A 12750-nucleotide genomic window follows, 5' to 3' on the forward strand; every position below is an offset into this window, starting at 1 on the left:
TTAAGCGATTTGTCCAAGGTCATATAAGCTATGTGGTTCATTGATTCAATGAATATACATTAAGTATCTGTCATATGTCTAGATACCATAATATACTTGTTAGCGTTGAGTCCATAGTGAGCCCTCAAATGCTAGCAGAACAGAAAAGGACCCTGTTCTCATGGAATTTGTGACCTGATGGGAAAGATAGACAATAAGGTTTAATATACAAGGTATAAAATCCAAAGCCCTAGGAAGGAAATGAACCATATATGTTGGAATGGAAAATACTGGAGAAGGGAGAAAGGGCTCCTATTTAGATAAAGTGGTCAAGAAAGGCCTGCTGAGATTAACAGGATTGGAAGGAGCCAATTATTTAAATAGCGATTGTAGGACAGCATTCCAGGCTGGAACAGTCCACACAGAATCCCTAGGGTGAAGGTGTGCATGAAGCTCTAGAGGAACTGAAATGAGAATATGGCCAGAAAGCTGTGGTGGGGGAGAAGTATGAGCTGTAAGAAAGGGACCACGTTACATTTTTCAACCATAGATTTTATTTTATTTTTTTAAAGTAAGGGTTTTTGGTCTTGTTTAGTTTTTTTATTTACTTATGGCTGCCTTGGGTCTTTGTTGCTGCACACGGGCTTTCTCTAGTTACGGGGAGCGGGGACTACTCTCCGTTGCCATGCTCAGACTTCTCATTGCTCTGGCTTCTCGTTGCGGAGCACGGGCTCTAGGCGCACAGGCTACAGTAGTTGTGGCATGTGGGCTCAGTAGTTGTGGCATGCAGGCTCAGTAGTTGTGGTGCATGGGCTTAGTTGCTCCGTAGCATGTGGGATCTTCCTGGACCAGGGATAGAACCCGTGTCCCCAGCATTGGCAGGCGGATTCTTAACCACTGTGCCACCAGGGAAGCCCAAGGATAATTTTTAAAAGTCTTATGTGATTATATGGATATGCTTATGCTCTTATCCTTTAAACATTTTGTTTCATTTTAATAAAGGATTGTGTCTTACTTCCTACTTAAATTTGTTAATAAATTACTGTCTTAAAATTAGTATCATTAAAATTGGGGAAATACGTTAGTGTTTTGGTTATAATTATTATTAACACCACTATGTTCTTCTATCTAAAGTTAATTAACTTGCAGTCATTTAAAAAATGGTATTGGTAGAAACTAAAGTGATTTGGTGTGCCAAATTTGTGGTTATAGGAGAGATCATACAGGAATTTAAAATAAGAAATTTAACCTGGATGTGATACTTTTTTTTTTTAACTGAAGGGTGGTCATCAGGATTACTTGGAAAACTTTTTCAAAATATATATTCCAGGCCCTATATCAGATAAGGATTCTGATGCAGTATATATTACATTTAAAAATTTTGTGTTTCTTTCAAAAAATAATGTTTGGTTTTCTTTTTTATTTTAAGAGCTGTGCTGATGTTTTTTGTAAAGAGTTTGAAAAACATTTTTGATTAATTGTACTTGCTTTTTCTTATCCCTTTCTATAACGTAGTCAACATTTTAAAAAACCTTCTAATTCATTGTAGTTAGTAAAAAGATAACTTATTAGTTTATAAATTTTTCCTAAAACATAGAAGTCTTAATTTAAGCGATTTTCAGTATTTTAAATATTTATCTAAAAACTTGTTCGTTTTGATTTTTTTTTTTTTTTTTTTTTTTTTGTGGTACGTGGGCCTCTCACTGTTGTGACCTCTCCCGTTGCGGAGCCAGACTCCAGACGCGCAGGCTCAGCGTCCATGACTCACGGGCCTAGCCTCTCTGTGGCATGTGGGATCTTCCCGGACCGGGGCACGAACCCATGTCCCCTGCATCGGCAGGCGGACTCTCAACCACTGCGCCACCAGGGAAGCCCTCGTTTTGATTTTTTAAGAAAGTGTTTATTTTTATGTGTGTAACAACAGCTAATTTGAAATAATGAAAAAGAATGACAGTCGCAGCAGGAAAATATAAACTTTTAACCCTTGAACAACACTGGTTTGAACTGTGCAGATACATTTATACTCAGATTTCTTTTCAATAAATATCAATCATGCAGTGCTACACAATGCATGGTTGGTTGAATCTGCTGATAGGGAGGGCCAGCTCTGGGACTTGAGTATTGTTGGATTTTGGTATCTGCAATGGGTCTGGAACCAGTTGTCCACAGAAGATTATACTTAGGAATCAATTTAATTTGAATGTGTTGATCTATATGAAGAAAACACAAAATTTATACAGACATATAGAAGATTTTTATTAAAAAAATATTTATTTATTTGGCTATGCCGGGTCTTCATTGCAACACGCAGGATCTTTTAGTTGCAGCATGTGGGATCTAGTTCTCTGACCATGAATCAAACCCGGGCCCCCTGCATTGGGAGCATGGAGTCTCAACCACTGGACCACCAGGAATTCCTAAAAGAAGATTTTTAATAAAGAGCAGTGCCATGCTTCTGTATTGGATAACTCAATTAGGTGAAGATGTCACTTGAAATTAATTTGTAAATTTAATTCCAATAAGGATAGAGTATGGGAAAGAAACTTATCATTAGAAGTCTAATATTCAACTGGAAGAATAAGCAGGCAATAATAATAAAATACATTTTTAGGAAAAAGAATTATTATGGGACTTGTACTATTATAAAGTGCATTATAAAGCCACATAATTAAAATATTATAGTCCCGGTACCAAATTAATGGGAAAAGTAGCTCAGAAATAGTTCCAAATATACGTGGGACTTTTAGTGTATGATAAAAATAGTGTTCCAAGTTAGAAAAAAATGGACATGCAAACAAGGTGTTAGAAGAACTGAGAAAACAGTTTTTATTGGGAGAAAACATTGTTAGATCTTAATCTCATATTGCATTCTAAAATAACTTTCAGGTTGTTTAAAGAGTAAACTGTAGATGTGGGTTTTTTTTTTTTTTTTTTTTTTTTTTTTTTTGCGGTACGCGGGCCTTTCACTGCTGTGGCCTCTCCCATTGCGGAGCACAGGCTCCGGACGCGCAGGCTCAGCGGCCATGGCTTACGGGCCCAGCCGTTCCGCGGCGTGTGGGATCTTCGCAGACCGGGGCACGAACCCGTGTCCCCTGCATCGGCAGGCAGACTCTCAACCACTGCGCCACCAGGGAAGCCCTAGATGTGGTTTTTAACTTTAGAAGATTCAAGCCTTTACTAAACAAGCAGACTGATTTTTAAAATACAGTAAAATATATTGTGGTATCTTTTTTGCCATGCCTCTTTCAAATACATTACAGCATTCTGTGTATTAAATTTTTAATGTTTTGGTAACTAGTACTCACTTGAATGTTCTGATACCGATTTTTGTTGTTCTAGTTTTAAAAGTCATATACATCATATAAACAAATGTAGAAAAATTGAGTTATTTAGATTTAGATTTTTTTTAGATTTCAGTGCTAAGGTATTAACTTTATAAACAGAGCAGGAAGAAATTATTTTGTATATGTAACAATCGTATGCTCTTTAAAATTATATGATGGATTATGGTTTTGAGAATTTATTTGTATTTGCATATGCTATTAATAATATTTATATCCTGTGACCTTAAAAATTCAAATTCAAGGGCTTCCCTGGTAGCACAGTGGTTGAGAGTCCGCCTGCCGATGCAGGGGACACGGGTTCGTGCCCCAGTCCGGAGGATCCCACATGCCGCGGAGTGGCTGGGCCCATAAGCCATGGCCGCTGGGCCTGCGTGTCCAGAGCCTGTGCTCCGCGGCAGGAGAGGCCACAACAGTGAGAGGCCCGCGTACCAAAAAAAAAAAAAAAATTCAAATTCAAGTTTTAGAATTTATACTACAGAAGATAACAATAGAAATACATAAGTATGTACAAGGATGTGTATTGCAGCATTTTTTTGTAATATAAGGAAGTTGAAAACAGATTTGTTTATTAGTAAATAAATAAGTTATGGGATTATACTTATAATTAATTACACCCATTAAAAAGAGTGAGCTTGAACTATAGGTCTTTCATATATTTTTGAGAATTGAAAGAGCAATTATAGAATACTATGTACAATGAACACAACTATATTTAAACTGTATACACACACATATACATACATGCATATATGTAAACATGTATGTGAAGAAAAATACATACCAAATGGTTAACTCTGTTTATCTTTGTGGGTGGGGGAGGTAGTTAGGTTAAGTTCCTTTTTTTAATAGACATATACTATTTATAATAACTATTTTAAAATTATTTAATAATTGAATATCAACTATTCATATTTATAGCTAAGGATATTTGTAAAATTAGAGGTAATAGTTGTGGTACAGAGGAAGAATAGCTTTTTAAGTTTCCAGTAAATAAAAAGCAAAAATCAATCATTATTAAAATTCAGCCGTGGAAATAAAGGAGTTTTGTGTGTTTTTTTTAAGTTCCTATTTTCTTTATTTCGGAAAATAAATCCTTTCTGTCACCACTAGAATGAAATTGTGGTTTTCTTCTTTACATGGTAGTATATTTATTGAAAGTATTTACCTCCTTTTCTGGAGTACTTCTCAAAGAGGACGTAAAATTCAGTCTATTTTTCCTCAGTCTTGTGGCCTGCTGAACTCATTAGTGATAATGAGGTGGTAGAAGGAGATGTTGTATGTAATATCAACAAAACAGCCCCTCTTGTTTATACTTTCATAAGAGACTTGGGTTAAAAGGGAAATATTAAAGGGAGATTCAGATGTTAGAATTTATCCCTAAAAAAATTATTTCCAGAGAAAATAATGTAGGCATTGCTTTTACTTTTTATACTTTATTTGAAGCTTAATAAAAATGGAACCTACTTTATTTTTCAGGTACTTTGTGAATAAAAACCATTTTTATTATCAGTAGCTATTTTGGTTTTTTTTTTTTAACTTCCAGAGACTTGACTTGACTTAGTAGGAACTCTCAGAGCAAGTGCTATATATAGCAAGCCTGGAATATTTTTAGTCTTCTTTTTCTCTTTTTCTTTTTTGAATTTCTTATTTGTATTCTTCACCTAATTCTTTTTTTTTCTTTTTTAATTTATTTTTGGTTGCCTTGGGTCTTTGTTGCCGTGCGCGGGCTTTCTCTAGTTGTGGCGAGCGGGGGCTACTCTTGGTTGCGGTGCGTGGACTTCTCATTGCAGTGGCTTCTCTTGTTGCAGAGCACGGGGTCTAGGTGCGTGGGCTTCAGTAGTTGTGGTACGTGGGCTCAGTAGTTGTGGCTCGTGGGCTCTAGAGCGCAGGCTCAGTAGTTGTGGCGCACAGGCTTAGCTGCTCCGCGGCATGTGCAATCCTCCCAGACCAGGGCGTGAACGCGTGTCCCCTGCATTGGCAGGCGGACTCCCAACCACTGCACCACCAGGGAAGCCCCTAGTCTTCTTGCTAATGGGAATTTTGCAGCTAGCTTTGAAAGAGTGTTCTCTGCATCATAGCCAGGTAAGCCTTTCAAACCTTTAATCTTATCCTCAGTCACTTTCCATACTTAATGTAGACTAGAAGGTCTTGTTTATTATAACATCAGCCCATGCCTCTCTCTCTCTGCCCTCAACCATGCCCCTTGCTCTCTGTGCTCCTAACCACTTGGATATTCTTTCAGATTCTACATCTTCCTATGTTATTTTCTTGCCACAGAACCTTTTATTTTTTATTTTATTTTTTTTTTGCGGTACGCGGGCCTCTCACTGTCGTGGCCTCTCCTGTTGTGGAGCACAGGCTCCGGATGCGCAGGCTCAGCAGCCATGGCTCACGGGCCCAGCCACCCCACGGCATGTGGTATCTTCCCGGACCGGGGCACAAACCTGTGTCCCCTGCATCGGCAGGCGGACTCCCAACCACTGCGCCACCAGGGAAGCCCCCACAGAACCTTTTTATATGCTGTTCCCTCTTTCTAGAATGTTCCTTCACTATTCCCCTTGACTCCTACTGATCTTTGATATCTCAGTTTAAGTGCTACCTCAGAGGAACCTTCATCAGCACTAGGTTCCTTTGTTTTACGCTTTCGTGTACCTTTCCTTCTTACTCCTTGTCTCTGCAAAAATGTGTTTAGCCTCCTCCACTAGGGAAGTGCCCCATTAGAGTGAGTCTACATCTGATTCTGTTTACCATTGTACTTCCAGCTCCTAGCATAATGGCAGGTATATAGTTTTTGCTTAAGAAATACTTATGGGGGACTTCCCTGGTGGTCTGGTTAAGAATCTGCCTTCCAATGCAGGGAATGTGGGTTCGATCCTTGGTCAGGGGACTAAGATCCCACATGCTGCGGGACAACTAGAGAGCCCGCGTGCCACAACTAAGATCCGACACAGCCAAAAATAATAATGAATTATTATTAAGAAAGAAAGAAATATTTATGGAATGGATTGATGAATTTCTGACTGAATCATTCCTTTGCTTTTTGGTCAGTTGCCTCCTTGAGTTCTTTCTGAGAAGCTTCCAGGGGCAACTGCCTTAGGATATTTAGCCCATTATTTATAACTGAAAGTTATAATGTATGATGGATCTAGGCTTGTTATTTTATTTTTTATAGTTAAATTTTTTTTAAAGAGGTGTAATTTGCATAGAGCAAGATACACAGTAATGATAATTATGTCATGGAGTCCATTTTTAGGTGAAGTACTAGGTTATACAGAGTACTTAGTACTACTTAACTAATTGGTACTTGAAAGAAAAAAAGAAAATTCTGACTGATTTGAACAATCATTGTAGTAAATATAGGAACCTTACAAAATGACTTCTTTGAAGGACATTATCATTAGGAAGTGTAGTTGTGCTCTATTTCATAAAGTTATTTTTAAGAGTCTCATTTCTTCACGAGTTTATAACTTGGGAGTCCATATCTATTAATGGGCTTTAGTGAATCAGTGAACTTCCTGAAATTATTTGTAAAATCATGTACGTGCAGGCATCATATTTATCTTTTTCTGAAGTAGGGATCAGTACATAGTTTTGCTCAGCTATCAAAGGGGGTCTGTAACTTTGTGCTTTTGCCCCGCCCCAAAAAAGGTTAAGAACTGTTGTTTTATATCATGTATATTATGATTTGTATGTAGAGTTAGTTCATTGATCCTTTATTTTTCCCCCTTGAAGTTCATTATGGAACACTTCAAACCTATAACAAAGTAGAGTAGTGTAATGAAACTTGTATACCAGTTAGCTTCAGTGGTTATCAACTTACGGCCAGTCATATTTTATCTATACCCAATGCACTCTCCTCCTTTGGCTACCCTCATCCCGATTATTTTAAAGCAAATCCCAGGGCTTCCCTGGTGGCGCAGTGGTTAGGAATCCGCCTGCCAATGCAGGTGACACGGGTTCGAGCCCTCATCTGGGAAGATCCCTCATGCCGCAGAGCAACTAAGCCCGTGCGCCACAACTACTGAGCCTGCGCTCTAGAGCCTGTGCTTCGCAACAAAAGAAAGCACCGCAATGAGAAACCCGAGCACCACAACAAAGCGTAGCCCTCACTCTCCGCAACTAGAGAAAGCCTGCGTACAGCAACGAAGACCCAATGCAGCCAAAAATAAATAAATTTAAATATATATATATTTTTTAAAAAAGGAAATCCCAGATATCATTTCACCAGTAAATATTTCAGTGTGAATCTTGCAAGAGAGAAACAGTATTTTAAAAAACCTAACTATAGGGACCTCTATGGCTGTCCAGTTGCTAAGATTCTACGCTTCCACTGCCGGGGCGGGGTGGGGCGGGAGACAAGTTCGATCCCTGGTTGGGGCACTAAGATCCCACGTGCCACACGATGTGGACAAAATAATAAATAAATTGTATTTAAAAAATAAATAAGTAAAAAGCCTAATTATAATACCATTATCAAATATAAAAGTAACCTATAATAATTCCTTGAATTAGTATCATCCAGTATTAAGTAATAAGTCATACAATAAGTCATGTTTAACCTTTTCCAATTGTGTTATGCTCTTTTTTATTGTTTGAATCAATCCAAATAAGATTCATACTTTGGTTCTTGATTTTTCTTAACATATCTTTTAATCTGCTGTCTCTTTTTTCCTCTTGCAATTTATTTGAATAAATCCACCAGTCCATCTTAAGAGCATTTGCTACTTGAGAATAAGGGGCATTTCTTACTCCTTTTTGTACTCCTTGCTTATATAATACTTGGTATAGTGTATTATATATGGATATTTAGGGAAAGGAAGGGGTTTAGAAAATCTGATTTCTTTTTTTTAGATAGAAATTTATTATGGAATATGACACATATCGTCTTTTTGATAAATATGTCTTTTTAATAAAGGAACTTTCATTTCATTTGCTCTGGAGACATTTCCCTCCCTGCCCAAGAAATTCCTTTTTTCTTTTGGTTACCTTTTGAGCCTTAAATTTAAAACCAAAAACCTTCTGTTGTTTGTCTCACTTAAAAAATAATACATACCAATTTTTATTTTTTTTTATAATTCAAAGTTACATAATTAGAATATCCTCAGTAATCCTTCCTTCAGAGGCCAACACTTAATAGTTTAGTATATATATTTTTCCTCCCAGCTTTTTCACATTTATATAATTTTTAGTGGAATTATTATAGCTTATATACTGTTGTACAACTTGCTTTTTCTATCTGGCTATTTTTCCATTTTAGAAAACATATAAATCTACCTACTTCAAAGGCCTTATTTCATATAATATATATATATATGTTTATAGCTGTACATATAACCCTTGATTTCTAATTTTTTTACCTTTGTAAAAATCTGTCACAGTGTTCTATTATGTATAACTTTTTCCAGTTGTATGTGCCAGTTGTATATTTGGTAAAAGCTCTAGGCATAGACTGTGCATTTGTCTTGGGTAATGTGCAGTTTGATTTTACTTAGTAAACTTGTTTTTGCTACTTTGGAGTATAATTGGAAAATAGAAAAGCATTAGGAAAATAGATTTCAAACGTATCATTAAAAATAGAACTTATTTCTTATAAACAGTTCTGTTTTAATTGAACACTAGTCTAAAAGTAAGCCTCCTTATCTAAAATATACACTAGATGAGTTTCTCCTTTAGTGAAAGGCACACATCATTTACCTTTGATAGTTCCTGTAAGTAACACTGTCCTCAAGTTCAGTGCCTTTTTCTTTCAGAGAGAAAAGAGGAATAGAAGGTAGAAGAAGATGCTGGGATCTGAACGTGGCGTTGTGGAAGAATGGTTATCAGAATTCAAGGTAGATTGGATTGAGGATAAGAATGTGTCATATGATTCTATATATCAGTAATTCAGTTATACATGTTCATGGAAAAACTGAAACAAAAGTTATGAAGTAGGAATGGCAAAATATGAAATAACATGTTTCTATAGCTGCACCTCTTTAAAAATTTTAGGCACTAATGTGAATAATGGCTAGAAGGTAATGTAAAAATGAAGCTAGTAAACTTGTTTTTGCTACTTTGGAGTATAATTGATATGGATTGATATCAATGGATTGATAAGGTGATATATAAATTTTAAGATATATTCAATAAAAGAGGGGAAGCCTCCAAGTTTTAATAAGGCACAGAAATGAGATTTGTACCTTATATTTTTATTTCCTGTGATTAAAAATTCACTCATTAATTTGATTGAAAACTATATAATTTATAAACACTATGGAAATAAGTGTTTTGTGAACATAAAATACAAGAATTGAAATATATCCCACACTCAGGGACATCCCTGGCGGTCCAGTGGTTAAGGCTTCGCCTTCCAATGCAGGGGGTGTGGGTTTGATCCCTGGTTGGGGAGCTAAGATCCCACATGCCTCGCGGCCAAGAAAACAAAATGCAAAACTGAAGCAATATTGTACCAAATTCAATAAAAAGACTTAAAAAAATGCACACCTCATTAAAAACAAAAGTATTTATTGCACACTAATTTTTTAGACTAGATTATAAGGTGACTCATTTCAGCAAATCTTGGTGTAATGTGTGATTTCTAATCATTTCTCATTGTTGAGTAGTTAGAAGAATTGTATAACATCCTAACTAATTTGATTTATTAACTCTCATGGTTATTTCTTATATTAATTATTTTTACTTTTCTTAGTTGACTCAATTACAAATCTTTTCAAGAGGAACTTATATAAAATAAAGTTTCTAACTTCTCAAATATTAAGTTCATTTTTGGTTTCCTTTGATGTTTTCTTTTAGGCATTACCTGACACTCAGATCACCAATTATGCAGCAACTTTACACCGGAAAAAAACACTGGTACCAGCCCTGTACAAAGTTATTCAAGATTCGAATAATGAGGTAGGAGAGTTTATAAGAAAAGTAATTTTAATGTAGTACATAATGAAATATATGCACTAAAACACATATATATAAGTTTTGCAGTTTTCCTTCTTTTTTTTAAATCCTTCCAGTGGGACTGGAAAACTTTCTTTCTGCTATTTTTCATTCTGATAGTTGCTTTGGCTTTCCCCATGACCTCCATATTTTTTAATGTTTTGATTAAATTTGTTCCTGTTGAGGACAGTATGTTTTGATTCTTGATTTGAATGACCACCATCTCAGTAGATTATTTATTTAATTTGCAACTTTTCTCTGTTTCCTGTTCTGGAATGTTTCCTTTCCTGGAGTCCAAATTTTAACCATATACTGATTGAGATTTATTAATTTTAAGTATTGTTTGCAGTCCTTTTATTGACGGTAAAGAACTATGTGTAATCACTCTAATTAGTGAATTCAGTCAAACTGGTAACATGAAATGATGCTGCTGTAAGTTTAGTTTGAAAATGATCAGAGAAAGCCTAAATAGTCAGGATCAGTAAACTTAGAATAACAGTTTCCTATTATTTAGCCTGTGCTAGAAGGGAAAAAAGGTGCAGCTATTGGCTCTATGTTTTAACTTACACAAAATACACACATTTTCTTTCCATTAACACAATAGTATGACATACAGTTTTATCACCACTGGATTCATGTATGCTTTAAAATGAAATGAAAGGAACACACAGGAAAGTAGCTTCTTATCTTCCCAGATACAGCCTCCAAGAGTGCCTCTGCTGTGTACTGGAGTGAGTTTGAAGAAGTTCAGGTAATCATCTCCTAACCAGCAGCTTAACTTAAAGTGCATCTTCATTTTTGTACTATCACTAAAAGCTTGCTTATTGACCTCTTTCTTTCCTATCTCCTAAACTTGGATTGGCTCTCAGTTGGGCTTGCATCTGTTGCTATTTGTAGCAGCAACCGCAGGATTCATTTGCTTCTTTTTCTCTTGCTATGTATTTTTGAATGTTTTATAACTTTAGGTATGGTAATGGACATATATGCATAGCCTTCTTGGTCAGGAGTTTTCAAAATTCTGTGTGAATATTGAATGTATGTATCCCTTGTTTTGCACTGTCTTAACATTAAGCTTTGCTTATTAAAATGCATTTGTTTCATGCTTTCTCTTTAAATTGTAAGCTCTTCATGAGCAGTGGTCGTATATGCTATATCTGTTAACATATATATCTGTTAATTCCCTAGAATCCAGTATTTTATCATGTGCATAATGAACACTTAATAAATATTGATTAGAAGAATAGTGAAATATATGGGATTCTCTGGCGGTCCAGTGGTTGGAACTCCACGATTTCATTGCCAAGGGCACGGGTTCAGTCTCTGGTTGGGGAAGTGAGATCCTGCAAGCCACGCGGCCAAAAAAGAATCACCGGGGGGAAAAAAAAGAATAGTAAAATACGAAATGAGATTCTAAAATGCTGTCGTTTTCATTAGGACTCACAAGTATGTGAAATGTATTGGCTTCCATTTTTTCTTTTATGCTTTGGAAGCTGCGATATTATAAGAATTAACTCACTTTATATTGTCATACTTCATAATACTAATGTGTGAGACTTTGTCAAGGCTAGAAATAGAAAAATTACAACTTGAGAGACTCAAGATCAAGACCCAGCAGTCATTATAATCAACCAGTTACTAGAACAGGTCTGTCTTTCCATCCTTTCTCCTGTCAGGTCGTAAGATTCTAACCATGCATTCATACTTCAGAAAAACAGAGTGTTAAGTTCCGTAGAATCTCAAAGCAATTCTGGACTTCAGTTCTAGAAGGAGAACCCTTTTAGTCCTGATTTTGTTATATTCTGAAACATAAATGTATTATTTACTTAATAAGAAACAAATTTGCCTTAAATACCATGAAAGTTCTTAAGAAAGTATATTTCCTAGAAGTTCTTTTTTTGTTGTTTTGTTTTGTTTTGTTTTTTGGCTGTGCCATGTTGCACAAGAGAGATCTTAGTTCCCCAACCCGGGATCGAACCCGGGCCAAGGCAGTGAAAGCGCTGAGTCCTAACCACTGGACCGCAAGGGAATTCCCAAAGAAGTTTAATATTACATATCATGGCCAACCTGTACTACAGCTCAAGTTTTAATCTCTAGACCAACATGTTGCTTTATTTTTCTCCTTTCCCTCCTTCCAGATCCCTTAGTCACTCTAGCAGTTCTTCCACTTCAAGGAGACCATTAACCCTATTGCTTTTTTATGATTTGGTTGTCCTTTTTCCTCCCTTCAATGTCTCACTTCCTTCAAATGTCTCACTTGCCTCTTTTCTTAGCTAAATTTTCTTGATCCATCATTACAGTCATTCCCTTGCAAACATTCTGAGCTCCTTTGCCTGTCATTCCCTTAGTTCATATTCTTTGGGCAAAATCTCAACACTGGATAAAACCCAGCCATCCACTTCATGCCTGTACCTGAGCAGCTGAACGTACCTGGAAAAAACACAATTTTGTTAACTTTTTCCATTTAAATGCAGGACTAAAAATCATAAATGAGCACATA

At 36.2% G+C, this 12750-nt stretch overlaps 1 protein-coding gene across 1 annotated transcript in view; it reads left to right on the forward strand.

Annotated features, from left to right (window-relative positions):
• HYCC2 (hyccin PI4KA lipid kinase complex subunit 2) overlaps positions 1-12750 on the forward strand; it is a 67833-nt gene that overhangs the window by 16308 nt on the left and 38775 nt on the right. Inside the window, exons 5-6 of the mRNA XM_060151363.1 lie at positions 9074-9154; positions 10116-10217. Of these exons, the coding sequence (XP_060007346.1) occupies positions 9104-9154; positions 10116-10217 (153 nt within the window). The 5' untranslated portion in view covers positions 9074-9103. The remainder of the gene's footprint in view (positions 1-9073; positions 9155-10115; positions 10218-12750) is intronic.

The sequence above is a fragment of the Lagenorhynchus albirostris genome, chromosome 6 (genome assembly GCF_949774975.1).
Source record: "Lagenorhynchus albirostris chromosome 6, mLagAlb1.1, whole genome shotgun sequence".
Classification (NCBI taxonomy): domain Eukaryota; kingdom Metazoa; phylum Chordata; class Mammalia; order Artiodactyla; family Delphinidae; genus Lagenorhynchus; species Lagenorhynchus albirostris.